This window comes from Callorhinchus milii, unplaced genomic scaffold, assembly GCF_018977255.1.
Source record: "Callorhinchus milii isolate IMCB2004 unplaced genomic scaffold, IMCB_Cmil_1.0 Scaffold1, whole genome shotgun sequence".
NCBI classification, from domain to species: domain Eukaryota; kingdom Metazoa; phylum Chordata; class Chondrichthyes; order Chimaeriformes; family Callorhinchidae; genus Callorhinchus; species Callorhinchus milii.
In genome coordinates this window covers 25,492,869-25,520,444 of record NW_024704742.1, presented here as the reverse complement: position 1 = coordinate 25,520,444, position 27,576 = coordinate 25,492,869, and the positions used below count along the sequence as shown (strand labels likewise).

Sequence of the window (27,576 nt, the reverse complement as noted above, 5' to 3'; positions counted from 1 at the left end):
AACTATATTAGTTAGTGTTGTCTCTGTGTCCAAATGTCGAAAGTCCAAAGGGGAATAAGTGCCTGTTTTGTAGAATTTGTAAAGTTATAGAATGTTGTTAGCTGGAGAGAAAAGTGCAGAGAATATTGTGGCAAGCTGAAAGAGGTGAGGATGGCCATAACGATTGCAGAACTAAAGCCGTGGGCTCAGGGCCCTCTGGTCAAAACCAGACAGTGTTGACAATAAGCATCATTTGTAATTATCATCATTTCGGTCACCTTTCTCGCAGGAGAAAGAAGATGGTTGCTCACTGCTGCTTGGTAAGTTTCTTAGACTGTGCTTGGTATTCTAAGACGACAACGGCTTTGTGTTAGAATTTGGGGAATTGGGATTCAACGAATTTGGATCCCAACTGGTAATCCTGAACCCGACCAGTGTACCTCAACTCTGTCCCCTCCACCCCATCCCCCCACCTCTCTGTTATAGAAAGGACTTCTTGTGTTTAGGAGTTTGTGAGCCACTGGGTGGGTGTGTGAGCTTCCTCCTGAATCTTAGTGCCTGCTGGCTTCCCCACCTCCCCAGGTGTCCTGCATGCTGTGATTGTTTTTCTTTTGTTGTGCCTTTTCTTTGACTTGCTCCCATAATGAAAAAGTGTCGTTTTTTTGAAAAACAAATCACTGTAGTCTTAGATGTGCAATGTACGTAGTTTTAAACTTTAAAAATAAATTCTCTTTTGGTGCAAGGAAAGAAATCAACAGTAAAAGCAGTGGTGAAACCATGTTTACATCTACTTGCCAGCTCCAATTTACACCCATACAATAACATGGAACAGGTCTCTCTAGCAGGTATTGTTGCAGGGGTGTTGCATTTGAAAACAACGTAAATGATATTCAGTGGTAGAAAATATAGCCAGTACATGTAGTGTTTGGCCAGGTTTTCACGTCTAAGTGATGCTGACTCCAGCTCACTTTGCTCCACTATAAGGCACTGTGTCTCATCAGTACCAGTCGTACAGCAAAGCTGTTCAATTTGAAAGTGTCGTAGTACAATTAGAATCCTGTTAAAACTAGAATCAGTTTCATTCTGTATTTGATTTTCTCCCTGCCTGCAGACCCTTCTGATTTTAATGTCATTTTTAAAAAAAATGTTTTTCCTGATCAATTTATCTGGTGAGCATCTGGACCAGGGAAACCTTGGAGATCTCACGTTCATTCCCTAATAAATAATAATCCTTACATCTGACATAGCACCTTTCACATCAGCAGGATATCTCAAATTACTTCACAGGATATGTTCTAAAGTGGAGTGATTTGTGTGTTTTGTAGATGAACGAGGCAGCCAATTTGTGGACAGCTATGAAACGAATGACCAATTTTATTTGGGGGTTTGTTAGCCAGAACATTGGGAGAAACTCCCTTCTCTTTTCGAATAGTGTCATGGGATCCTTAATGGCCACTTGGACATGCAAATGAGCCCTTGGTTTCACGTCTCATCTGAAGACCACATGTCCTAAAGTGTAGTGACTATTTTTGTCGATGAAATGCTAAGTTATCAGATCTCAGTTAGAGTTATGGTAAGTATGGGTGCTATCACTGGCTTCAAATCCATGCTCGCTTTCAGTTTCATTTGGTACCTTGGTATTCTGTACTTTACAAGTTTCCGAGATACCAGAGACTGGCAACTGTGAAACTGTACTCCAGTAAACAAATGCTTGATATTTGAGAAGAAAATGATTTGAGAAAACAAGCAGGGAAATAATTTGTTTATAAAAAAATACAAAGAAGCTTAATGATTGATGGTGAGATATGTGATAGATAATTTTGTGTTTTGCCCACAAAATATACAGTCAATTCACTTTACAGTATGTTCTGTTAAGCGCTTTGAGACATCTCACCAATGTGATAAAGCGCTATATCAAATGCAAGTATTATTATGTGAACGGCAGAGTTTAACCATGCCAATCATTCTTTCAGCTCATGGTCTGGCTGACAATGCAGTAATGGGAGGTGTGGGAGGGGTTGCATTGTTGGAGGTGCTGTCTTTCAGACGAGACATTAAAGCAAGGTCCTGTCTGCTTGTTCAGCTGGACGTTAAAGATCCCATGGCAGTCTTCGAAAAGAGAACTGTCTCACAATGACCTGGCCAATACTCCCCCAGATAAAATTGGTCATTCACTCCATGGCGGTTTTTTGAGACATTGCTGTGTGCAAATTGGCTGCTGCGTTCCTCTATAAATAATCATCAAACTTTACACAAATTATGAAATGCTATTAAGATGGTTCGATAACAGTGATAAGGAGCTGAATCAAATGTAAAGATTATTGTATTATATATGCTCTCCACTTTGCTTCGTAGCACAATAATCCCTGGCACGCCTTGCAGTTCATTAATGTCTAATTAACCTGCTTAAGGTTGCTGTCTTGACTGGTGGCTTGCATTGCTGTGGCAACCAGCATCGCTGTAACCCCAGAGAGCCCAGAGCCACAGCTGCTCTTCATTGAACCGAGTGGCCTTTTCCCCTCCCAGACATTTCTTATATTCATAAGACTTCTGATAAGACATAATAACTTCTTACATTCCATCCCGTTCAATGGTAATGTTTTCACAGTTCCCCACATTCATTTCATACAAGTCGGAATAAAATTCCTGTTAGCTGTGTGAGAGTGACTGACTAATCGCAGCACTCTAGTAACCGCTAATAATGAACAAGGCAGTGGGGTTTGCACATCCCCAGACCGCATCATCTGTGGAAGCCATGTATTCTGGTGGCCACCTACACGGAGAAATCCAACCTTATTAACAGATGTGGAATGTCATGCTGATATCCCACGCTCAATCTGCAATGAAACTCCAGTAAATGCCCACATATAACTCTGCGCTTGTGTATTGCAGGAGCAAACCTTTTTTTTAACAACATTGGCTCTGTGGTCCATGCATTTAAATTGAACATTTGCCTGCAAAGGGAGTCAGTTTAAAATCAGTTCATCCTGTGAGCCTGGTAGAAGATTCCCATTTCTGATACCACACTTGCAGGCTTTATTCAAACAATGTGGTACCCCACACTGCCGATTTCTGGCTCAGCGAGATACAGTGTAGAGAGGTGCAATGTAGTAGATGCTTCTGAACTGAATGCATATTTATAAAAATTGCAGCACAAAACTGAGAAGCTTTGCTTCCACAGCAAAAATGTCCAGTCAGTTTGACCCTACAGTCTGTCTGATGTGCCATTCTCTTCCTGCTCTCGTAGAATTGAAAGGATTATAGCTCTCGCTCACAACCAATTTGAGGCACCTTCCTATTGTCAAGTGAATTTAGAAAATTAAAGGGCATTTTATAAAAGTAAACTTGCTGATCGTGAAAACAAAGTGCTGACTTATGAAAACTCGCTCCTGACACTGTCACTGTGCTGTGTTCAGTGTGTTCTTAATAGCCCATCACATTAATAAAAATAGGTTTTTTTTCCTATTAAGTGCAATGAAGCAGCAAAAATACACACTGCAAGTATTCAGGACTGCAACCTACATTTCCTTTTGTAACATTTGATCTCTTCGAAGGTGAGAACAACTTGGGTTGCTGGTAAGTGCGGAGAGGTAACTGCACTATTGTTAGAGGTGCTGTCCTTCAGATGAGACATTAAACCCAGGTCCCGTCTGCCTGTTCAGGTGGATGTTAAAAATCCAATGGCACTATTCGAAAAGAGAAAGGAGTTTATCCCGGTGTCCTGGCCAACTAACTCCCAAATAAATTTGGCCGCTCACTTTGTGGTTGTTTTTGGGACATTGCTGTTTGCAAAATGGCTGCCACATTCTCCTACAAAACAGTCACTGTACATTACAGTAAATCGTGTGAAGTGCTTTGATGAAACATTTTGACGACATGATAAAGTGTTTGAATTTTTAAATATATGGAACTTGGTCCACTAACAAGAATGATGTCCTCCTTCCATTGATGTCCATCAGTGATTGGATCTGAATGGTGGCCGTCCTATCAAAGGTATCATTTTTCAACTTTACGTTGAATAATGACGTGCAGAGTTTACCACACCTTGATGACAGCTGTGGCTCAAGTGTGCGCTCTCTGATTCTCAAACATTCTCCGTCTCCCACATCTCTCTGTCTCACTCAGTCTCTCTCTCTCTCTCTCTCCCTTCCTATTTCTCTCACTGTGTTTTAATTCCAAAATGCTTCTCTTCAACCTGACAAAAGAGAGTCAATGAGTCCATGGTGAAAATTCTGCCACCTCAGTCCTTTACCAGCTATTTGTACTAAATGCCATTTGGCAAATGTGTAGAGAAACCTCATCTGCTACTACAGCTGACAACGGACCCTAGAAAAGGCCCTTTTGCATTGATCACCATGTCAAGCCACTCAGAGCTTACTGGAGACCAGTAACGTCGCCAATTTTGTAACCTTTCCACTAACTCCCTCACAGCTTGGGTTAATACTCAGTCTTTGATTGGAAATGTTCTCCCTTCGTGAAAAACATTATATAACTGCAAACTATTGCTGTTGATGATTTTCAGTTTGCAAATGTTGGATAGTGAGATTCGTAAACAACAAATTACAAATCCCAAAAGCCAACAAAGTCTGAGAAAAGGCTACAGAACAAAAAAAACGGCTCTTTGAAAGAGGTATGCAAATAGTCCCACTCCCCCGCCCTTTCCCTGTAGCCTTGCAAATGTTTTCGTTTTAAGTATATATCCATTTGCCTTTTGAATGTTGTTATTATTGAATCTGCTTCCACCCTCCTTTCAGGCAGTGTATTCCAGACCATAACAGCTCTGTATAAAAAAAATTCTCCTCAAGTGAAATAGACACACGCTCCACAAGAGACTCTCATCTTGTTGGTTCCTTGCACATGTGGGGCATCCTCTCTTAGACCTTAATAACTAAGGAAACACTGCAGGGATCTGCAGATCCACTTAAAAGATGTTCTTCAGAGTAAGAACTTCACACATCGCAAAAACCTGCTGAGGAGGAGAAGAAGAAATGCACAATTGTCACAAGGCTTTCAGTTTGCTGCCTCTGGCCAACAATGTCAAGTATACTGAATATATTACCATACACCTTCACAGATAACTCAATTTAAATGAATGCTCAGCACCAAACTGCCAGCAGGTATATCAGAGGCATGTGCAGAAGAGCTCTACTGTGGTTTGCAAGCAGCCTATGGATAGCCCTGGCAGAGCGACAATTCTTACCTTGAAGACAAATCCATCTGGGCAGCTGTGTTCATACTTGTAAGCTTTGTACACCACCAGGAACACGATGCAGGTGAGGAACGCCAGTGCAAAGAGAATGAGAACCGTCACCTGGAGAAACCATAAGAAAGAGACATTGTTTTTAAATCAGTTAGGCTTTCAAAATGTTGTCTTTTTTTTCCACCTTGAGGAATTCTGCCAGCTGTGATAAATTTCACAGCAAATGAGCTCTGTTCATATATCACAGAATCATCTAAATGGCTGCACGGAAGGAGAGCGTTCGATTCATTGAGCCTACTCTGGTGCCAGATCCACTACTGAAGTCATCAAGCGTAATCCTTGTATACTGTTTATAGATATGAAATACAGGTTTGTATTTTCACTATGGAATTCAGCTACTACGGGAAAGAGAATATTCCAAACATTTTCAGTAAAAACCAGAAAGTGCTGAAAAAATACAGCAAGCTGAATAAAAGTTTTACTGGAAACACTGCCCCTCTTTCTCACACTAATCTGCGGGTGCACACTCCCAGTATTTTCTACTTTATTTCAATGTTTCTATCGATCTCTACATTAGGAACAGAGGATTCTGCCACTCCCCTCATCTCACCTCGGTCCACAATAATAATAATAATCATTTGGTTTAATGCCTTTCACGTCACGACGACGTCCCAAGGCACTTCACAGGATTTACTATGAAGGGGAGTGGTTGTGTGTTTTGTAGAACATAGCAGCTGTGCTAAAAACAGTCATTAACAGTAGCACTCTCCTGAATCAGAAGGTTGTGGGTTCAAGCCTGGAATCGGACCTGGAATCGCATAGTGTAAGCCGGGGTGGTCCAACCTTTCTGCTGCCGGCTGTTGGTTGCTAAGTACACGGTTAGCAAGAGACGTACTTGCCTTCCTGACAGACTGCAGTAAAAGCCCTGCGCACTGCGTCCTCCCAACCACTGGCTCCTGCCACTGCCCTGGGAGGACGTTCACCAGGGAGGGAGGGAGTAGAAGATGGAATGATGGAAAATTGTCGCGGGCTGCATAAAATCACCCGCTGGGCTACTGGCATGAGCTGACACTTCAATGTGGTTCTGGGGATGAGCTATATTGTTGGAGGTGCTATCCTTCAAATGAGGCGTTAAGTCGAGGTCCTGTCAGCCTGTTCAGGTGGGCATTAAAGATCCCATGGCACCATTTGAAAAGAGAAGGGAGATTCTTCCGGTTTCCTGACCAACAATCCCCCAAATAAAATTGGTCATTTACTCCATGGCTGTTTGTGGGACACTGCTGTTCGCAACTGGCTGCCGAGTTTCACCCACAAAATACAGTCACTTCACTTTACATTATACCCTGTGACGTGCTTTAAGTTGTCTCGATGATGTGATAAGGTGCTATATCAAATGCAAGGGTTATTATTATTATTATGAAGTAAATGACCAATTTTATTTGAGGGATTGTTAGCCAGGATACTGGAAGAAACTCCCTTCTTTTTTCGAGTAGTCATCAGATCTTTAATGGCCATCTAAACCTCGGTTTAACAACGCATCTGAAGGATAGCACCTCAAACAATGCAGTGCACCCCCAGCACTGTAATGGAGTGTCAGCCTAGACAATGTGAGTTCCAGTCCTCATGAGAGGCTTGAACCGACAACCTTCTTACTGAGAGGTGAGAAAACTACCAACTGAGCCAGGCCAACACACATCGATACAAGAGAGAATGAAAAAAGAGCCTGTCGGCTTTCGAAGTAACCTGTTGTCGTGTCTTGTTGGAACTAAAGACTGATTTTAATTCTGTTCTGAAGTGGCAATCTAACAATTCCTTTCAGTGCTGTCACTTGCTTCTTTAAGTGTCTTGCTACCGATTCTCCAGAAGAAGAAAAATCACACTTCAACCAACTGGCTTGATACTGTGGCCCAGTTTCAGCCTGACACTCTTAATTCATCACCACAAGTTGCTTTACGTTAATACCAGCACCAGGGCTTGTAACTACCAGTATTTCACCCCACTGTTACACGCCTTACAATGCTCTATTTACACACAAAAGGAAAAAATCGACGAACTGTACTGTATGCAGGATATTTATTGCAGTTCAAGTGGGCAGAAGTACAGGAAGTTCACACGCCCACCACTGCACTTCACCAAAGCCTTAGTGACAAATTTTGCCTTTCTAACAGCTCCTGGGTAAATTCAGTGTTGGTGTTACAACAAAGTCTCTGTGCTGCATTCAATGTAATTCCAGCGCCACTTTTAAATAGTCATCAACATGGCTTTCATTTTATTCAAGTGTACAATGAATAAAACATGATAAATGTGGGAGTAAGTGTGAGGCGGAAATTTAATCTGAGTTCATGTGACATTCGCAGGTTACCGAGGTTTTGCTCCCGTGGTTAATGTCATCTGAACACTGATTAAATTGCAGTTATATTACTTGCTGCCAACAGTCCGCAATTCTCCACTGAGAGTGGATGTTTCCAGAGGTAACTTGCTACTTAATATTTTATCTTACCGATAAAAAAAACAATAATTTCTTTTATTTATCCAGTACCTTCGAAAGCCTGGTGATAAACCACTTACACAAACGACGCGCAACAATGGAGCCGATTAATTATAGCTTCCAGCTGAGAACCAGTCAGAAAATGGTTCTCTCACCTGCCTAACACTGCACTAAAACAGAAAAACAGATGCAATAAATGGTAAAGTGGCCTCTCAAAAGATTTAAAAATGGGTAACTATTTATTTATAGCAGAAGCAGGTTATTACCCGCATTTCATTCCTATTCGTGCCCTTCCAAGAGGACATGCAGAAGGAGAGATTTTGATTGTTTTGCACCACACATTTGGAATGTATAAACAGCTTTGAACTGGTACCCAGTCACACCAAGGGATGATCAAACAACTCAGTCTCCAAGTAGGAAATAAATCCTTCAGATCGTTTTTTGACCCTTACAGCCTCAATGGTTGAGCTCACATGTCCGAGTGCTGTCAAACTCACCGAGTCACCAGCAAATATACTCTTCCGCAGAGTCCCTTCTGTGTTTGATGTGGTATTTTTTCAATCACATCTAACATTGGTCTGGTTACATTGGTCTAGTTTTACAAGCTGAGATTTCGGGCTGGTTTTTGTTTGAAAATGAGATCCCATTGTTGACACCTGTCATCTCCAAAAGTCATTTATTTAAAATAAAAACTAAACACTGGAAAAAAAGATTGAGAGGTGACATGATTGCTGTCTTTAAGATTCTAAAGGGGGGTAAATTCAGAACAAATCTACACAAGTACTATTTCAGTGAGAGAATAGTGAACCTGTGGAACAGGCTCCCTAGGGAGAGGGTTGAAGCAGGAAGTGTTGATTCTTTCAAACAAAGATTAGATAATTTTCTTTTAGGAAACAACATTATGAGATATAGTACATAGGTAGTTTGGAACATGTGTGCATGCGATCGCCAAGAAGATGGAAGGCAAACTAAATGGAGCTTGGTCAATTTTCGTCCAGCATTTCTTGTGTTCTTATGCCATATAGAGGTCCATTATCCTCAACTATCCTTTCTACCCCACATCTACGTCATCACCCGCTTTGCCTTCCCCTACCTCCCCAACATCGCCCAGCGCTGCCATTGTCTCACACCACAGGAAACCTCATACATGCTTCCATAACTTTCAGGCTTGAATATGCTAACTCTCTACTTGTTAGCCTCACCAACTCCTTCCTCCTTAGGCTTCAAATCATCCAGAACTCTGCAGCCAATGTCATCTCCTGCACCAGGCTCCATGACCCTGTCATCCCCATCCTCGCCCGACTCCACTGGCTTCTCATCGCACAGAGATTACAGTTCACGATCCTGGTCCTCACCTTCAAAGCCATTCTGACCACACCCTCTGGAACTCCAACCCGCAGTCCCTCCGCCTCGCCCCCTCCTTTGCCTCTTTCAAGACCCATCTGAAGACCTTCCTCTTCGACCGTGCTTTCAATCACCCTCCTTCCCTCCCTGCCCTCCACCCTCCCCGATCCCGACCACCAGCTCAGGTCCGAAACACTGATTGTCCAACACCTTGGGACATCCTCCCGATGTGAAAGGTGCTATACAAATGTAATTTTGTTGTGTTTTATTATTCTATTAGTGAAGATTGAGTCGAAAGAATTGTCATAGAATGAGTCCATTAATAAAGGCTTCAGTAATAGTCTAGGCTCACTCCAATGCAGTGCTGGGGGTGTTCTGCATTGTCACAGGTGCGTCCTTTGGATGCGATGTTAAACCAAGGTTCTGTCTGCATGTTCAAGCAGACGTTAAAGATTAAATGCCACTACTGAACAAGAAAAGGGAGTTTCTCCCGATGTCTTGGCAAACAATCCTCCCAATTAATTGATCTCTCACCTCCTATCTGTTTGTGGGACATTGCTGTGTGCAAATTGGTGGCTGAGTTCACCTACAAATGCAGTCACCACATTTAACAACAAAACAAAATTATATTTGTGTCGTGCCTTTCACATCGGGAGGACGTCCCAATAGTGGAGACAGTGGGAGAGGTAAGATTCAAACCAGGCAAGGACAGGTCTGTGAAGATTGAGCTAAGAGGAGGAGCGGTGTAGGAGGTTGGAATGGTCAACAGTGTCAACAACAACAACTTGAATTTATATAGCGCCCTCCATGCCGGACGGTGTCTCAGAGTGCTTCACGGTAACGGATCCCGGGGCCGAGCCAGGGGGAGGGGGAAGAAGGTGACCAAAGTCACGGTTGAAAAGAAAAGTCTTCAGCCAAGACCTGAAAATAGGAAGAGAGGGAGCAAGGCAAAGGGAATGAGGAAGGCAGTTCCAGAAACTTGGGGCATAGTGGCTGAAGGCACAGCCGCTGAGGGTGGAGTGGAGGATTCGGGGGACAAGGAGGAGACCAGACCCAGTGGAGGGAGGGCAATGGGCACTGTTGCGAGGAGAGAGGAGGTCAGAGAGGTAGGGGGGGTGCAGAGAAGTGAAGGGATTTGAAGACAAGAGTGAGCATCTTGAAGTCGATCCTCTCTGGGACAGGCAGCCAGTGCAGTCTGGCAAGGACTGGGGTAATTGGGGACCACAGGTTGGTGCGGGTAAGAATGCAGGGGGCAGAGTTTCGGCGGCTTTTGGGGTGAGGTATTGGCGGAGACAGGCGATGCGTTGGAGGTGGAAGAAAGCGGTGCTGGTGAGGGACCGGATGTGGGGGAGGAAGGATAATTGGGGATCGAACCTGAAGCCTAGGTTGCGTATGGGTTCGGAGAGTTTTAGTGGGAGGTCGGGTAGGTGGAGAAGGTGAGAATCATGCAATTTAAGACGCTGACGAGAGCCAAAGAGTATGGCTTCCGTCTTGTCAACATTTAGCTGAAGGAAATTCGCGCTCATCCAGCTCCTGATGTCTGACAGGCAGGCTGACAGAACATCAGGGGGCTGGGGGTCACAAAGTGAGGTAGAAAAATAGAGTTGGATGTTGTCCACATACATGTGGAAGTGTACCCCATGTCTGCGGATGACATCCCCAAGAGGGAGCATATAGATTAGAAAGAGGAGAGAGTCAAGGATGACTCGTTCCAGGGCCTTGGAGAGGAATGGGAGGTTAGAGATGGGTCAATAGCTGGGGAGTAGGGATGAGTCAAGGGAAGGCTTTTAACAGTAACAGTAATTACTGTAAAGTATTTTGAAACGTATCAACATTATCAAATTAAGCGCAAGCGTTATTATTATGTACTTTGATGCGGTTATTACTACAGTCAATAGGAATAATGTCTTGCATTGCGCTCATCAGCAGGAAACAAGATCAACAGGCTTTCATTGCAGAATAGTGAGTTGTTACAGATGTTTGTGCATGTGTGTTGGAGATCTATTTAGAGCTTGAATATAGCAAGAGTGCTAGTTATGAAAAGAGCCAACTGGAGAAGACTACAATCCATCCAATTTGTCACATCTATTTACAACCTCAACCACCATTACAAACCTGAGACAAGATCTAGGTATCTTGCAATACAAAACATATTAAGTTCAGCACAAAAAACTATCAGACAGGTTATTGTACCATGTAAATTTTAGGCCATTAATATAAACAATGCCAAATTACTTAATAATAAATAATAATCTTTGTATTTGATATAGCACCTTATCACATTGTCGAGATGTCTCAAAGTGCTTCACAGGATATATTGTAAAGTGGTGTGACTATGTATTTTATGGGTGAATGTGGCAGCCAATTTGCTCTCAGCATAATCCCATAAACAGCCATGGCGTGAGTGACCAGTTTTATTTGGAGGATTGTTGGCCAGGACACCAGGAGAAACTCCCTTCTCTTTCGAAACATGCCATGGGATCTTTAACATCCACCTGAAGAGGCAGAAGGACCTCGGTTTTACGTCTCATCCAAAGGACTCCATTGGAACAACTTGGCACACCCAAGCACTACACTGAAGTGTCAGTGTAGACTGTGAGTTCAAAGTCCTGACATGAGGCTTGAGCCACAACTTTCTGGCTCAGAGGTGAGAATGCTACCGACTGAGCCAGGCTGACATACAGAAGCAATGCAGCGCAGAATGTGATATTTTGAAAACAGTTTTGTTATGTTATTTGCAACTTGTGAGTCAGAATTTTGAAGCTATGGCTTTTTTATGGCTCTTGCTGACTTTCGGAACATTAATGTATGTTTGTCTTGAAATATGCGAATCACGATCTGGAAGCTAGAATTAACACAATGCCTCCAGTCTACAAATAATCGCATTTTATCTCCCATAAATTAAAAGCAGCAAAAGAATTAGAATTCAAAGATTGTCAGCATCCAAAGCATTGTTCACTGAGAGAATTTTGGACATGCTGTTAGTGTAAAAAGATAACAATAAGAATGTTTAATAACATGCAATATTCAACCACTTTGCAGAGAAATAAAGGCTCTTAAATTTGCTGTAATAGTTGTAACATTATTGTGCCCGAGAAAGTATCATTGACTTTCAATCTTAATGACCTACTATTTATTAAAGTAATACCAATTTCAGGTTAAAGCAATAGCAGGATATATAATTACACAAAAGATTCCAAGCAATGTTGGAAAGTAGCAATTCTATATATATATCCTGTGAAATCTCACCTTTCATATTGTAAACACCTACGAGGCTGCAATCATAAATGTGAGGTCCCAACATTGTTCATAAGTAACAATTGTTTTTATTAATGGGTCTAAAACCTAAAGGGATTCCTTAATATGGAATCTGAGTCATACAAACAAGGACTCCTTCTGATGATCAGTGTGTGTGTGTCAGTCGAACTGCAGAAACTGCATCGCAATCACAATAAAGAAGCCAGACTTGACATTAAAGTAGATTTATTTATTCCATTTAAACCCCATCTGGTCGGACTAATGGGGGAGATCCGATCAGGCTAAGTGTAATTACAATACCGGTACCAGCATTCACAGCTTTTTTTCAGTCCTGTTTTTTTCAGTGCTGAAAAATACCAGTAAATACTGGCAGCATCAGTGTAATTGTTTGAATCCTGCGAGCAGAAGATAGTGAATAAGCTGTCTTTCTCTTTGCGGTATTCAAACTAAGTCCAAGTCAATATTCCTGGTCACTGAAGGCCAGCAAGCATGGTGAGGTGGAGCACACACTAGGAAAGTGGACTGGTGGAAGTTTACACAGACACGGGTCCACAGAATTATTTTTAATTTTTCCGTTTCATGCCGGGTCTGGCTAGGTGTGAATTCCGGATACTCGGAGTCTGATAAACCAGGAGTTTACTGTATTACACTTTGTTTGTACAGTTCAGGGATGTAAGTGTGTGCTGTTCACTATTTCCAGAGAACGCCTTGTTTACTCCGCAATATGTGAGCTGGAAATGTGTAAAACCAGTTGGTCCAGCGAGGGAATTGCCCTGAACCTGGTGACAGTCTAAAGCTTAATTTCTAGTAATGAAATGGAGCAAATTGACTAACACTGGGCAAAGCGGAACAAAGAATTGTTATCTGTATGACCTGATCAACCTCCTAGTCATGCATCACTGAGACTTAAATTTAGAAATCTGCGGGGGGAGGAGGGATGGTGTTGTTGGGAGGGTGAGTGTGTGTGCTCTAACTAAAGTCTGATGACAGGCATTCTTTTAAAACGAGGGCACTTTAGTCATGCTGAACTGAAGTCAACCTCCAGCAGAGCAAAATTCAATTACAATGTTACAACGTTTGCTGGATTTTGGGCCATGACTGCAATAGAAATTACAGCTGAGGAAATTAGGTCTTTTGAAGTCAGAACATCATGGTGACTGTCCACCAGAGGTCAACCAAGCAGAGAGTAGAGGACATATGTTATAAAAAGTGGGATTGGAGATTGGAAGAATATTGTTCTTGCTATTTTTCGTCTGGATATATGGGGCAGACTCCCAAAGGAAACAGTTCTTTTCTCCATCATTTCACTCCTTCAAAGTGATAGACAGATAAGTGCAGGATCTAGTTGGGAATCTCTGTTAAACAGAATCTCTGTTTAAGCTGATGTTCCTATATATGAATAAATAATAATAATCTTTGCACTTGATATAGCGCCGTATCACATCTTCGAGACATCTCAAAGCACTTCACAGAATATACTGTAAAGTATATTTTGTGGGCTTTATATTAAAGGTGCTATAGAAATACAAGATATAGCCAGAGGGATCACGAGTCAGCAAACCAATAAATATACAGTAAACTCGTGATAACTCGTCACTCTAAGGGAAAAGGGCTCAATGACCAGTTATCAGGAATAGTGAGTTAGGCATATGCAAAAATACATAAATAAATGAGGCCAGGATAATGACAGCATGATGATTTAGTGGCAGTGAAAAATGAAGAAAAAATGTGAAACCAAATCTTCAGTGCCTGATCTCCTGTGTACAGATAAAGTTCAGGTCATGAGACTTTAGGGTGAAAACTGCAATATATAATGCGATAACTATCTTATTGCTTTTTTTTTGGTTCTGATACATGTGAAAATCTACTAATATTACTATGCTTAAGAGTCTCCAAATCAAAGTACAACAACAACAACAAAAACTTGGATTTATATAGCGCCCTCCACACCGGACGGTGTCTCAGAGCGCTTCACAGTAACAGATTCCGGGGCCGAGCCAGGGGGAGGGGTAAGAAGGTGACCAAAGGCGTGGTCGAAAAGAAAGGTCTTCAGCCAAGAACTGAAAATAGGAAGAGAGGGGGCGAGGTGAACGGAGTGAGGAAGGGAGCTCCAGAGTCTCGGGGAGTAGTGGCTGAAGGCACGGCCGTCAATGGTGGAGCGGAGGATTCGGGGGACAAGGAGGAGGCCAGACCTGGTTGTGCAAAGTATTGAGACGTCCGCATATGTGTGGTTTCCATTTGTCTGGACAGGACTGAGCACTCTCTCCCCAAAGAGAGGCATCCTATTGCCAGAGAGTTTAGGCACGAGTTGGCAAGAGTCAAGACTTGGGGAACCCAGATTGTTCACAGGGGGCACTGCTGGAGTTTAATAAGCAACACCACACAGCCTACCATTCCAGAGCACAACATGAGTAAGCTTCGCACTATTTCTTCGGCTAGGTTTGACTTGCAGAAGGCAAATAGGAAGAATCCCAGCCCCCAGTGAATAGACTATTCCTTCAAGTCCTGCCAACACGTCAGGTTGGCTGGTCCATTGCTAAGAGTGCCTTACAGTCCTGTGAGTATACCTGGCTCAGGTATTGGACTATTATGACCATCACAGAGGATTGACTTGATTTTGATCTTTCATTATCACGTGTGCCACTGAGAAACAAGTTCAGCTTCAAAAGATCTCTCTTTACCTCTACCTCTCTTCTCACCCCAAACCCACCCCATATAGTCCCATTAATAAAATGCAATCTAAGAGTCTAGTCAATAACAAGCCAGGCGGGTGCTAGGTGTACTTCTGCTTACCAAATCACTTTGGGATCCAATTTGGGGGTTTGCAACTTGATTTGATGCGTTACTTGCAGCTTTCGGTTTGTGAAATTCACAGCCAATGGGTCAAAAATCCCAATCCAAATGTCAAAGGCAAAGTTAAAAAAAAACAAGGTGAACAAGGCCTCTGTCCGATTGTTGCTCAGTGGTCTCATTCAGACTTTACTAACTTTGGATTTGATAACATCACAACATTAGTGACATATGCAACTAAAACCAAGTTGGGAATATACCAAATTAGACCCCAGCATTTCTCTTGAGCGGGTGAGGACACAAGCAATTAAAGATTAGAATTGAAGTTAATTGTTATAATAATTGTGAAGAAACGCTGTTTTTTGTTTCAAAAGGAGGAGACTGTGAGATGACCTACTTGAAGTTTTCAAGATCACGAAGGAGAGTGACGAAGTTATTGAAAACTTATCCACTTTCAAGGGTTCACATACCAGGGGACACAAATTAAAATTAAGAAGTTAGGAGTGAGGAGGAAGTCAGGTGAAACTGCGCGGGATAGTGGGTCTGTTTTACTCAAAGGGTAATAGGCTTGAGGAATAAATTTAACTGGGCATTCTATGGAACCAAACTGCATAAATTCACAACTTACTTTTTCCTAGTCTACCTGGGGACTGAGCAGAGATCTAGGATTAACACATCTGCAGAACCCCGATATTAGGCCCCAATTTTTATTTGAAAAAGATGTAAAAAAAATCAATTAATTTGTGCATGAATTGGCTGTTGTGCTTCCCTACAAAATACACAGTCACTACAGTTTCAATAAATCTTGTGAAGTGCTTTGAGGTGTCCTCCAGATGTGAAAGATATTTCATCAAACGTAATGATTATTAAGGAGTTAGAGATCTAACCATTTTGACTTAAAATTTAATGTTGCACAGACTTCTTTGGAAAATTCTCAAACCTTTATTAGGAAGTCATTTTTCAGAAGATCTTCATAGATTCATAGAATCATACAGCAAGGAAGGAGGCCATTCATCCCATCGTGTCTGTGCCGGTTGCCCAAACTTGTCCTCCCCAAATAATTATCTACTTCTCTCTTAAAAGTTCGTATTGAATCAGCTTCCACCATCTTTCCAGGCAATGCATTCCAGATCTGAACAACTTGCTGTGTGAAAACATTTCTTTTCACCTCCTCTCTGTTTCTTTCAACAACTATTTAAAATCGGTGTCCTTGGGTTACTGACCCACCCACCAGTGGAAATCATTTCTCCTTGTTCACCCTGTCAAATCCCCTCAGAATTTTGAAAACTTTTATTAAATCTCCTCTTAACCTTCTCTGCTCCAAGGAGAATAATCCTGGCTTCTCTCGCCTCTCCTGATAACTGAAAGCCCTCATTCCTGGTATCACCATGGTAAATCTCCTTGGCACTCTCTCCAATGCTTTGACATCCTTCCTAAAGTGTGGTGCCCAGAACTGAACACAGTGCTCTAGCTAAGGCCTAACCAGTGTTTTATAAAGGTTCATCATAACTTCCTGGCTTTTTATTCTATGTCCCTATTTATAAAGCCAGGTCTCTCTGTTCCTTCACCTCATTTAAGATTCTACCATCAGCTTGTATTGCCTCTCCTCATTCTTCCTCCCAAAATGCATCACCTTGCATTTCTCCACATTAAACTTCATCTGCCACGTGTCTGCCCATTTTACCAGTCTATCTATATCCTCTTACAGTCTGCTACTATCCTCCTCACTGTTTACTACTTTTCCCAGCTTAATATCATTTGCAAACTTGGAAATTGTACTCCCTATACCCAAGTCCAGGTCATTTATATAGATCAAAATACAGCAGTGGTCCCAATACTGACCCCTGGGGGACACCACTGTACACTTCCCTCCAGTAAGAAAATCAACCGAAAATCTGCTTTCTGTCTCCCAGCCAATGCATCCATGCTGCCACTGACCCTTTAATACCGTGGGCTTCTATTTTGCTTACAAGTCTCTTATGTGGCACTTTATCAAATGCCTTTTGAAAATTCATACAAACTACATCAAGTGCACTAGCTTCATCCACTCTCTCCGTTACTTCATCAAAAAACTCTAAAAATTCTTAAAATGAACTGACTTTGAAATCAAGACTGAATATAAAAATTGTCCACGATTCTGCGAGATCTTAAATTTCAAGACAAAATGTTTTCACAAGCTTGGATCAGGTAGAATTTCAGGGCACAGGAGCGCAATCAGCAGGTTAATTATATCAACATGGCCAACAAAGTTCCGGGGCTGTCCATTTCAACATCCAAAATTATGAAGGAGCTATTTAAATCTAGAACTCTCTCCCCAAAAGGCTGTGGGTGCTGGATCCATTAAAATGTTTAAGACTGAGGTGGATAGACTTTTGTTAGGTCAGAGTATCAAGGGATATAGGGCAAAGGTGGGTAAATGCAGCTGAGGTACAAATCAGCCATGATCCAATAGAATGGCGGAACAGGTTTGAGGAGCTGAATGCCCTACTCCTGTTCCTATATTCCTATGTTCTTATTTGGGAGTGTAGCACAAATGGATTTTCAGCCGCTGCCAAGGCTGTCACCTGAAATGCTATTGGAACCTACTGAACGTGACCTCAGCTCTGAGCTCCAGTATAGTTTGTCATCAGATCACGCTGCTCAAACAGATATTATTGAGTTGAGTATTACCAGAGCTTTGGATGACCACTTTGTGCTGCTGACTCTAATGTTGAGAATAACCGCACACTGAAGCTCATGTAATTGCATGCAACTCATTCAGCAGAGACAGTGCACAGGCAATCCAAAGGACGCTTCAGTAAACGTTCCAAGAATTAAACTGGCAAAAGTGATGCCGGAGATATCGCCTTTCAGGTAAGACATTAAACTGAGGTCTTGCCTGCCTGCTCAGGTGAAATTTAATAATTCCCACAACACAATTCGAAAAGTAAAGGTACTTTCTCCCAATGTCCTGACCAATAATTCTCTGGAGTGAATGGTCATTCCATTCGTGGCTATTTGTGGGACTTTGCTGGTGCCAATAGCTGCTATGTTTCTCTACATAAACACTCATTAGACTTGACAGTGATTACTTGTGAAGCACTTTGAGACATTTCAGCGTAATATGGCATTATAAAACACACATTCTTTCTTTCACAGCCAGGCTGCCAGGACCCTGGGCCACGATTGACAGTGTAAATCAAAGTTGGGCCTTTGACTGAAGAGGCACTTGTCAAACATGCGCATGGAGGCAGCCCGGGAGCTGGCCGGGAGGCACGGGGTGGTCATGCCGCTTTGATGACGTGTGGCTGGTGACATATGCACACACTGGCTGCAGGAGAAGCTCTAACTGGGCTGCCTGTCTGTGCTAGAAACACACAGATTTGCACAATAGGCAGCCTGACTGCAGCACCCCGGATGGGGCTAGAGAGCTGGAGCCACTCATTGTAAATCCATTATGGGGGATTATAATTTTCTAGCATTGAGCTCGCTAATCCTATTACTGTTGTGGCGGTACATTGTGCTGTTTACCAGGCTCTCGGTGCATACAGATATTCCCCTTGTGTGCCTGTGCTTCTGTTTCCTGCCTTTTGCCAATGAGAAGAGCCTCTCTTTCAGTCATTCTATAAGACCCACTGGATTATTGCTCCTGTAAAATCAGCCCTGGTGTTGAAGCCTCGTTGCTCATCAATAAACAAAGGGGTTTAAGACTCTAAGTAGAAGCTGTGTGTAATTTCCTATCATACTATAGCAAATCAGTTCACGGGGTTTCAGTTAATAATGAGTAATAATCATTGCATCTGATAGTGTACCTATAATGTCAAAACACTCTAAAGTGCTTCACTGGTAAATACTGTGAGGAATGGCAGTCGATTTGTGCACAGCAATGACCCACAGACAGTCATGAAGTGAGTGACTAATTTACCTGGAGGATTGTTGCCAGCACCCCAGGAGATACTCCCTCCTCTGCTCTTCCCTGCGACTCCCATTTCTTGGAAAAGTGTAACCTTAAAATCCGTAGAATATAGAAATTTGCATCACAGAGGCCATTAGGCCCATTGTGCCTGTGCTGGATCTCTGAAAGAGCTATTCATTTAGTCCCATTCTATAATAATCCTTACATTTGATACAGTACCTCATTGCGTTATCGACAAATCTCGAAGCGCTTCAAAGGATATACAGGTACTGTAAAGTGGTGTGACTGTGAGTATTTTTGGTGAGTAAACTCCCCTATCTTTTCTGCAAACCTTTTTAAATATTTCTGCTTTCCAGCTATTTATCTAATACCCTTTTGAAAGCTAACAAGGATTCTACTCAACCACTGCTCCAGGTAGAACTTCTTAACAACTCTCAGTGTAAAAACCTGGGCTCTCTCTGCTTAAGCACCTACAAAATCCTTAAAATATTAAAATAATAACGAGTTAGTCCTTTCTGGCTAATGATGAGCACCATTTTCTGACATCAGAGCATGTTCGCACCAGGCTGGGAGATGTCGGAGACAAGTAATTCTCCAGCAGAATGTATCCTGTTTCCATGGCAACTCGCTAACCGAGTGTGCAACTGTGAATTACATCACCCAAAATATATTCCACTCCTTCTCAGAGGGGTCACAAGGCCAATCTGCTTTCCTTTTTTTGGTTAAAAACGGGACAAAATCTGGTGTTTTATTTCTTCTACGATTTTAACATTGCCCACGCCAGGAGTTCCTGCATTTTAGTAAACGGGGTTATATTAACAACTATACATCACCTCGGTAATAGCACATTGTGCTTCTGAAGCAGCAGATGAACCGACTGTAATAGCCCCTGCAGGTTGACATGCTCCAAGGATGTGGGTGTGGAGCCCAGGATTGAGGCTTGAAATGCCTCAATAACAAGAGGAAAAGAAGATGAATGCAGAAAGGAGTTCTAGATTTAAATAGCTCCCATTATCTGAGGAAGCCTGCTAGGAGGCATTGAGCACTAAATTCTGTGGTTGGCTCCTCACCACCCCCACCATTATTGCAGAGGGCAACAATAGTAGGAGGGTGAAGAGACAGCAACATAATTCTTGTGTATATTTGCCTCCCTCTCCCTAATCCCCACTGAAATCCCTCTCCAGCTGCCCCTTCCCTCTTCCCAGCTGACTGCCTGGTGAACTATATGGGAGTACGGATCTTCACTATCGTTCTTGTTGAAAGCATGAACACTAGCATGCAATGAGTGCTACGTTGTGGAGTTACACAACCAGAGGTGCTCTGGGTAGACATGGGTTCACTGGGTGGACGGAGGACATGACACAAATAAGTGGAGTCCTGTAGCTCAGTGCTCGGTTTGCACTCGGTTTGCAAGTGAGAGACCTGAGTTCAATTCCAGGCAGAGGGCGAAACTTTGGGCAAGTTTCCTTACTCCACACGCCTAATAATAATCCCTCCCAAAAAAACAATAATAAATTGGTAATTTTCAATCCATGACTGTTTGTGGGACACTGCTGTGCGCAATTGGCTGCCGTGTTCACCCACAAATATACAGTCAGAAGACGTAAAAAGTGCTATATCAAATGCAAGGATTATTATTATTATTATTATCATTATTATTATTATTAACTAGTGGCATCTGCAGTAGAAACCTCACTCGTGCTGGATATTGAGCGAGTGGAAGCATCTCTCATCAATGCTCCTAGCTCTCCTTTTTGGACTATCACTTTGCTTGGCAAAGATAAAGGAAGCAGTGTTCCTTCTCAATCTTTCTCTCACTTGAAATGTCACAGTCAGCACAAAAACACTGGGGGCAAAAATACAAACTGTCTGCTCTTGAACTGGGACCTCTGCTTTTTCTAGTAAGTCAACTAGACTTAGATATGGGGGAGCATTAACTAAACATTTTTTGTCTTTTCCCCCATCCCCTGCAGACACACCACCGCTTCTGTTTACAAGGACAGTCAGGTTTGCCTGCCTTGTGCACAGCAATTTTGCTGGGACTGGAATCAATAGTAAGAATAAGTTCCTACTTGGTTGCCTACACCCCTGGAGATTGAGTAATTGCACAGCAATGCTGCCAGGCAGCTAAGACTGGACATTACATTTAACTTGCATCCTCCCAGACATTGTCTAACCAGTGCGAGCGAGTTTGGCATTTCACCCGGGTTCAATGGGGTAAAAGGAAGGCAACAGGGAAGTTATGATTCACTGAAAGAGGGTAAGCTATCTTCATCGGCAAACCTGTGTACAGACACAAAGAGGATGGATGTGATGAAACAAAGTCTTTCACAGCACTGCATTAACCACACATGAGATATCTATTCAGAAATTCCACAAGACTGACAGGGCTTGGTGCCACCTGAACATTTACTGCAGGGAGCAATTGGCATGGAGCCCATGGATCTGGGACTCGGGCTTTCATGCTGGTTTCACACCAGTAACCTCATGTTGGCAGGAAATACGCCAGCAGGAGCCTCCAGCTTCTAGTTTCCTGTCAATATAAAAATTGATAGTGTAAATGGGAACAGATGGAAAGAAATTATTAGAGAGGGCATCGCCTAAAACCAGGCTGTTCTCAGGAGGGGAATCGTTAAAATCTTTGTAATTGTCAAGATAAGTACAGTATCTTCAAAGAAAATCTTCAGACCAGAATCATAGAATGTACACAGGAGGTAGGGAGGCCACGTGACCCATTATGTCCCTACTGCAATTACGACCACCACAATCCAGTGGTGCCCATTCCCCCCCCACATCCCGAGCTTGGAAGAGCCCCCTCCTCTGAGCTATTTCCACCCTCTCCTCCACCTCCCCCCCCACCCCCCACCACCAGTGTCTATAGAACTAATTTAACAAAGGAACAAAGAAACATAGGAACATAGGAACTGCGAGATGAAAAAAAGACCAAGGTCCATCCAGTTCACCCTCTATCATCCTAGTAGTATCATGTTAAAATAATGGTGATGTGGATAGCAATTCATTCATTAGTGTACAACACAGTGGAAAACTTTGGGAACCTTAGATCCAACGTTGTCTGGTTCTTCCAAGGCTACTACATTTGCTATATATGTCGTACCTCAAATTACTCATATACTGTATCCCAAAATATTATTTTCTAAAAGAAATCTATCTAATTTGTACTTAAATGAATTAACGTATATATAACCATATATAGAAGGTAAGCTTAGCAAAACATAGGGAGGTGGGGTGGGTGGGGGGGCAACTGCGTTAGCGAGTGGCCTCTAAAAGATGTAAATACATTTGTTGTCTTCCCCCAACAGCTCACAGAAGAGTTACTTTGCCTTCTTCCCCAGCAGCAGTACTAAAATCCCAATCCCCAGTGCCCTCCATGTCTGAATCTACTGTTGAGTTATTGGACAGTCATCTACAAAATACAGTCACTACTTTACAGTATGTCCTGTGAAGCGCTTTGAGACATGCTTCTGATGTGAATGGTACTGCATCAAATGTAATTCATTACTATTTATTATTATAAAAAGCAACTCAACATAGTTTTCATTCAAATGTTATTATGATCTCAGTCTCAATAGCCACCTACTAAACATTTTATATTCTAATAACCCTCAAACGTGCCAGCCGCCACCTGCACTTCTGATGTGTGAAGTAGCTGGTGATCTGCTTTCCAATCATTTCTCAAAATGTCTGGTCAAAGGTTGGAAAGCAAAATGCTGGCCATAAAAGAGGCTTTACTGGTTTTCGGCGGGGGTGATTATGTTTCAACAACAATTGTTACCGAATCCTGCGCATTCTGTCGCAAATTGGAAGTCGAACTTGCAGTTTACGATTGCTGTATTTGGAAGCCTGTTATCCAATGGTTTCTATCTCATCTCATGACGCATCCCCAGATCTCACTGTTACTGCTGCAAACAAACCACCCATCCAGCGTTGCACATCAGCGCCAAATTACCCTGGCAACAGATACCCGAGCAGCAAAATATACCCTATCAGCACTGTTTTCTTGCATCCCTTTTATCTTGTTTTTCATTATGTCCTGGTATTTTGTTCTTTTCTCACCAATTCTCATTTAATAATAAGTAACAATAATCTTTGTATTTGATATCAAACCTCTTTCACGTCAAAAGACTTCTCAAAGCGTTTCACACAATTTACTGTGAATTGCAATGATTATATTTTGCAAGTATGTATTCAATAACTATTTATCGAACAATCTGTCAGCCCATTTCATTTTTCTCCATTCCTTCATTGTGTTAGCCGCTTCTAGCCAGTCCTTCGAGAACAGCTTACTAAATGATTTGATTACGGTGGTTTCACCAGTGCAAAGAAGCCTGACTAAGAACAGCAATAGCTTTGAGATCCTCAGTGAGTGAAGTAGGGCAGAATAAATGCAATGCTGTAACCTAATAATTAACACATACTCACAGAATGCAAGAATTAAATACAATTCTCAGTTAAGTATTTAATGCAGATTAAAGGATCCTTTGTTTAAACAAACTTGTGGTCTTCCCCATTTGCAAACAGCAGAGCAGTAAAATATTAATAATTCCCTCTTGTACTTTCTTGTGTTACAGAACAAATATCAGAACTTCCATTTCCTCTTTTTTCTACACTTAACAGAGCATCTCACATTGTGTCTGCTGAGTGCAAACTGATGTAGACACCACAGCAATAACAATAATTTACATTTATGTAACACTTTTGACAACAGGAGAACCACTGAAATAGCTCTATGCAACTGACTTGGATCCTGAGCTGGGGGTGGAGGAAGGCAGCCAAGAAAAAGGGTCTTAAGAGATTAAGTCTTAAGGAGGGTATTGAATATAGGGAGGGAGGGGATGACGCAGAAGAACTCTGGGAAAGAGTTCCAGAGAACAAGGGCAGAATGACTGAAAGCTTGCAGGACAAGATGCAGGCAAAGGGAAAGGCTGGGCAGCAGGGTCACCACAGAGCAGAGGTGTGGTTGCGCGAGGCTATGGAAACATCTGAAAGTGGGGATGAGAATGTTGAATTCGATCGACCAGGGGATGGGGAGAAAATGGGAGCTGAGCGAGGAAGGGAGTTTTGGGCTCATGTAGCCAGGTGCCTGAGATAACATAAGACGCAGAGTTCTATATGGCCTGGAACTTGTGTAGATAGTTGCTAGAAGTCCCGAAGTAATGAGGACAATATCTTTAATTTATAACAATTACCTTAAACCGCTCCGAAACCCCATCGGTGAAGCTGATGGTAAACTCAGCGATTTTTGGTGCCTGAAGCTTTCCTTTCTTTTGATTTGGCTGATACTCTGCCCTCGTTTTAACTATAACCTGCAAGGAAGAGGAGAAACAAAATTCAGTACAATGGGAACTTACTATTATAGTATAATAATACTAGCATTTGACATATTACATACAACATAAAATGCTTTACAATAACAACAACAAGAACAACTTGCACATGGGGTAGTGTCTTGGAGCGTTGAACAATGGTGGAGTTTGGTGCAGAGCCAGGAAGAAAGGGGTGGTGACCATAGGCACGGTCGAAGAGGAAGGTACACTACTATAAAGTGTAGTGACTGTGTAGCAAGCACAATTTACACACACACAACCATGAAGCAAATGACTAATTTATCTGGAGAATTGTTGACCAGGATGCCGGGAGAAGCTTTCTTTTCTTCTTGACTCATGCCATGGCATCTTTAACGTCCATCAGAAATGCAGATGGGACTTTGGTGTAACATTTCACCTGAAGTACGGCACCTCTGCAATCTAGGGCACCGCCAGCACTGCTGTGGTGTCAGTATAGACTGCAAGCTCAAAATCCCCAACACAGGGTTTGAACCCATTAATTTCTGCCCCAGAGGTGAGATAACTACCAACTGAGTCAGACTCACACAGCAACAAATCACATCATCCAATATCAACATATAAACTTCCACTATATTTAACAAAACAGAGCTTTTGACAATATCATTATCAAACAAGGGTTCAGTGTTCCATATTTATCTGAAGATCTATTATTTGTAGCTTTCTTACCCCACTTCCAATGATTTACCATCAATCTTAAACCTTACTTTTGTCAAATATTCATCCAATGCACTTTCTACCCCAGATTCTTAATGATTTCTTTATGATCCAGCTGCAATGGTATAGTATTACTACTACTAATAATAATCTTTGCATTTGATATAGTGCCTTATCACATCTTTGAGCTGTCTCAAAGCACTGTAAAGTGGATTGACTGTGTGTTTTGTGGGTGAAATGTGGCCCACACAACCACCAAATGAAAAAATCTGCAAACCTTTATGCTACGACAATGAAATGTTGTCTAAAGAGAACTCATCTGTCGTTTCATTGTTGACACTTCATATTGTTCTCGGCTGCTAGACAACATTCAAAACACTGCACAGGCAACTAGAGTCAAGGAAAGAGACTTAATTTTCTCTGACAACTGTTGTTCACTGAATACTGAGGAAAATGAATCAAAACCAACAGTACAGATCACAAGACGAATCGCTGATGCTGGAAATCGTTTTACTATGGATACTTCAGCCCTCATTCTGAAATAGTTTGAGGCTGAAGGTATTAGGAACTCATCTGCTTGTTCTCCTAAACCAATGCAGCAAGATTAGAGCACACAGTTCTTCCCCCACTAACAGATGAGAATGGGTTTCCAGGAAGTGTGGTTGAGGCCAGGATAAAAGGCTCGCTTACGAAACAGCTTGATGCTTTATTGGGAAAATGGGGAGGGTAGGTTTTTTTGAAAGGATGAGAATAAATGGGCCAAAGGATGTTGATTAGCCTCCCTTGTGATCTTGCAAAATTGTTTCCAAAATTGGGAGCAGAGAAGGTTGAGGAAGGGCATAATAAAGGTGTAGAGAATTATGAAGGGTTTTGACAAGGTAAATAGGGAGAAGTTATTTCCATTGATAGGGAGTCGGTAACTGGGGGATATAGTTATAACCGAGCCACAAGGACAGCGAAAGGAGAACTTAGGAGGATTTTTTTTATTGGGATGTGGAATGTCCTGCTGAGTAGGGTGGTGGAGTCGATTGTGGCTTTCAGTGAAGTAGATAAGCATATAGAAAGAGTGGGACTAGAAAGGATATAGGGATCTCCTTGCATTGGGAACCGGCGGAGAATTGATGGGCCGAATGTCCTCCTTTTAGTTATAGATTTATAGGTTTCTATGTTTCAAGATATAAGTTGCTCTCTTTGTTCTGGCTGCAAATCTTCCCTAAACTCTGAAGAAGGCATTTGCAGCATTTTCTGTGCCCATTTCCGCCATCATTAAATTATCAGGCTTCCTCAGGCTGAAATTCAACTTGACATAGCCCAAAAAATAATTTTGTTTTAAAATTTAAGATGACTTAGCATTGAGGACAAATTCTTAAATTCAGTCTTAATTTAGAAGCCGGTTATCCACAGTTCTTAAAACAAACCCGCTTCGAAACTAAGGCTGAATTTATGAATTTTCTTCACTTCTGGGCAATCTTAAATGGTTCTCATAGGCTACAAATGCGTGGAATTGAGGCTTGAAAGTCTTATAGTTTTAGCCTTCAGCCTTAATATTGAGCATAACTTTTCACAATTATGCAGAATTACTGCAGGTTACGACTATGAAGGGTTGGGGCCTCAGAGCTTTTAAGTCGGTTACCTCAGCACTTTATATCCTAAGAATGTGTAACTAAGTCTGGAATCAGAAATGCAGGAGAAAGAAGTGGGTTGGAGAAAACACGAGTGGTGAAAAGAAGAATAAAACATTGATATTCATAGATGAATAAATTCACAAAATGAACGACAAGCTCATCCACAAGTAGGTTAACTGAAAAGGTTAAACTCAATTGAGGTCAACAAAAGCCTAGAAAAAGTAGCATTGCAGCTTCTATCCAGTGCTGATATAAGCAACAGGGGAAAAAAACCCACATCAGTCTGGTTCAGTTGTTATGCAGTGATAAAATGAAAAGGGTTCTGGATATTCTGTGGAACATTATTCAATCAGAAACTCCATGAAACTCAATGCACAGTCCATGCCCCTTATCCAGCCAAATTACTCTGCATAGATTTACATAGACTGCTCATCCAACACAGCCTGTTTGAACTGTAGATGTCAGGTCTGTAGCCATTAAAATGGTCTCAGGCCATTACTCATCATGACCAGCCATCCTTTCATATTTAGAGGGCTGTCCATCTTCACAATCCTTCTTGGCAAGAGGAGAAAGTTACATCAACAGACACAGTTCTAATCCACCAGTTACCTTATTCATTGGCAGTCTGGTAGTTTCATGAACTGCTAACTGAGTCTGTTGATTTTTATTAATCTCTGCTTTCACACATGGAAAATCATTCCATAGGGCACTCACCCAGGACATCTGACAGGGGTTACCGCCGAGCCAGTAAGTCTTAATGTCACGTTTGTTGCTGCAAATCTCCTGGAAGGCAGTTGCCCTAAAACCCTCCTCCCCTGATTAGATAATTTCAACTAAAGCAGTAACTGCCACTTTCAGTTCCAGATCCCTTTCGGGGCAATTTTCCTCACATTTGATGAAGCAGCATGGTTGAAAAAGGACTAGACAGATAAAGTGGCAACGTACGTGACAACTCGTAGCCCTGAAAAATTCTTCGG

The 27,576-nt window shown here is 42.1% G+C and overlaps 1 protein-coding gene across 2 annotated transcripts in view; it reads right to left on the bottom strand.

The window, feature by feature from the left end:
• The window catches only part of nsg1 (neuronal vesicle trafficking associated 1), a 40,046-nt gene that overhangs the window by 1,814 nt on the left and 10,656 nt on the right, over window positions 1-27,576 (bottom strand). For both annotated transcript variants that reach the window (XM_042342742.1, XM_007897320.2), the window contains 2 exons: window positions 24,162-24,278; window positions 5,180-5,290 (listed from right to left, as the gene is read on the bottom strand). In XM_042342742.1, the coding sequence (XP_042198676.1) occupies window positions 5,180-5,290; window positions 24,162-24,278 (228 nt within the window). The remainder of the gene's footprint in view (window positions 1-5,179; window positions 5,291-24,161; window positions 24,279-27,576) is intronic.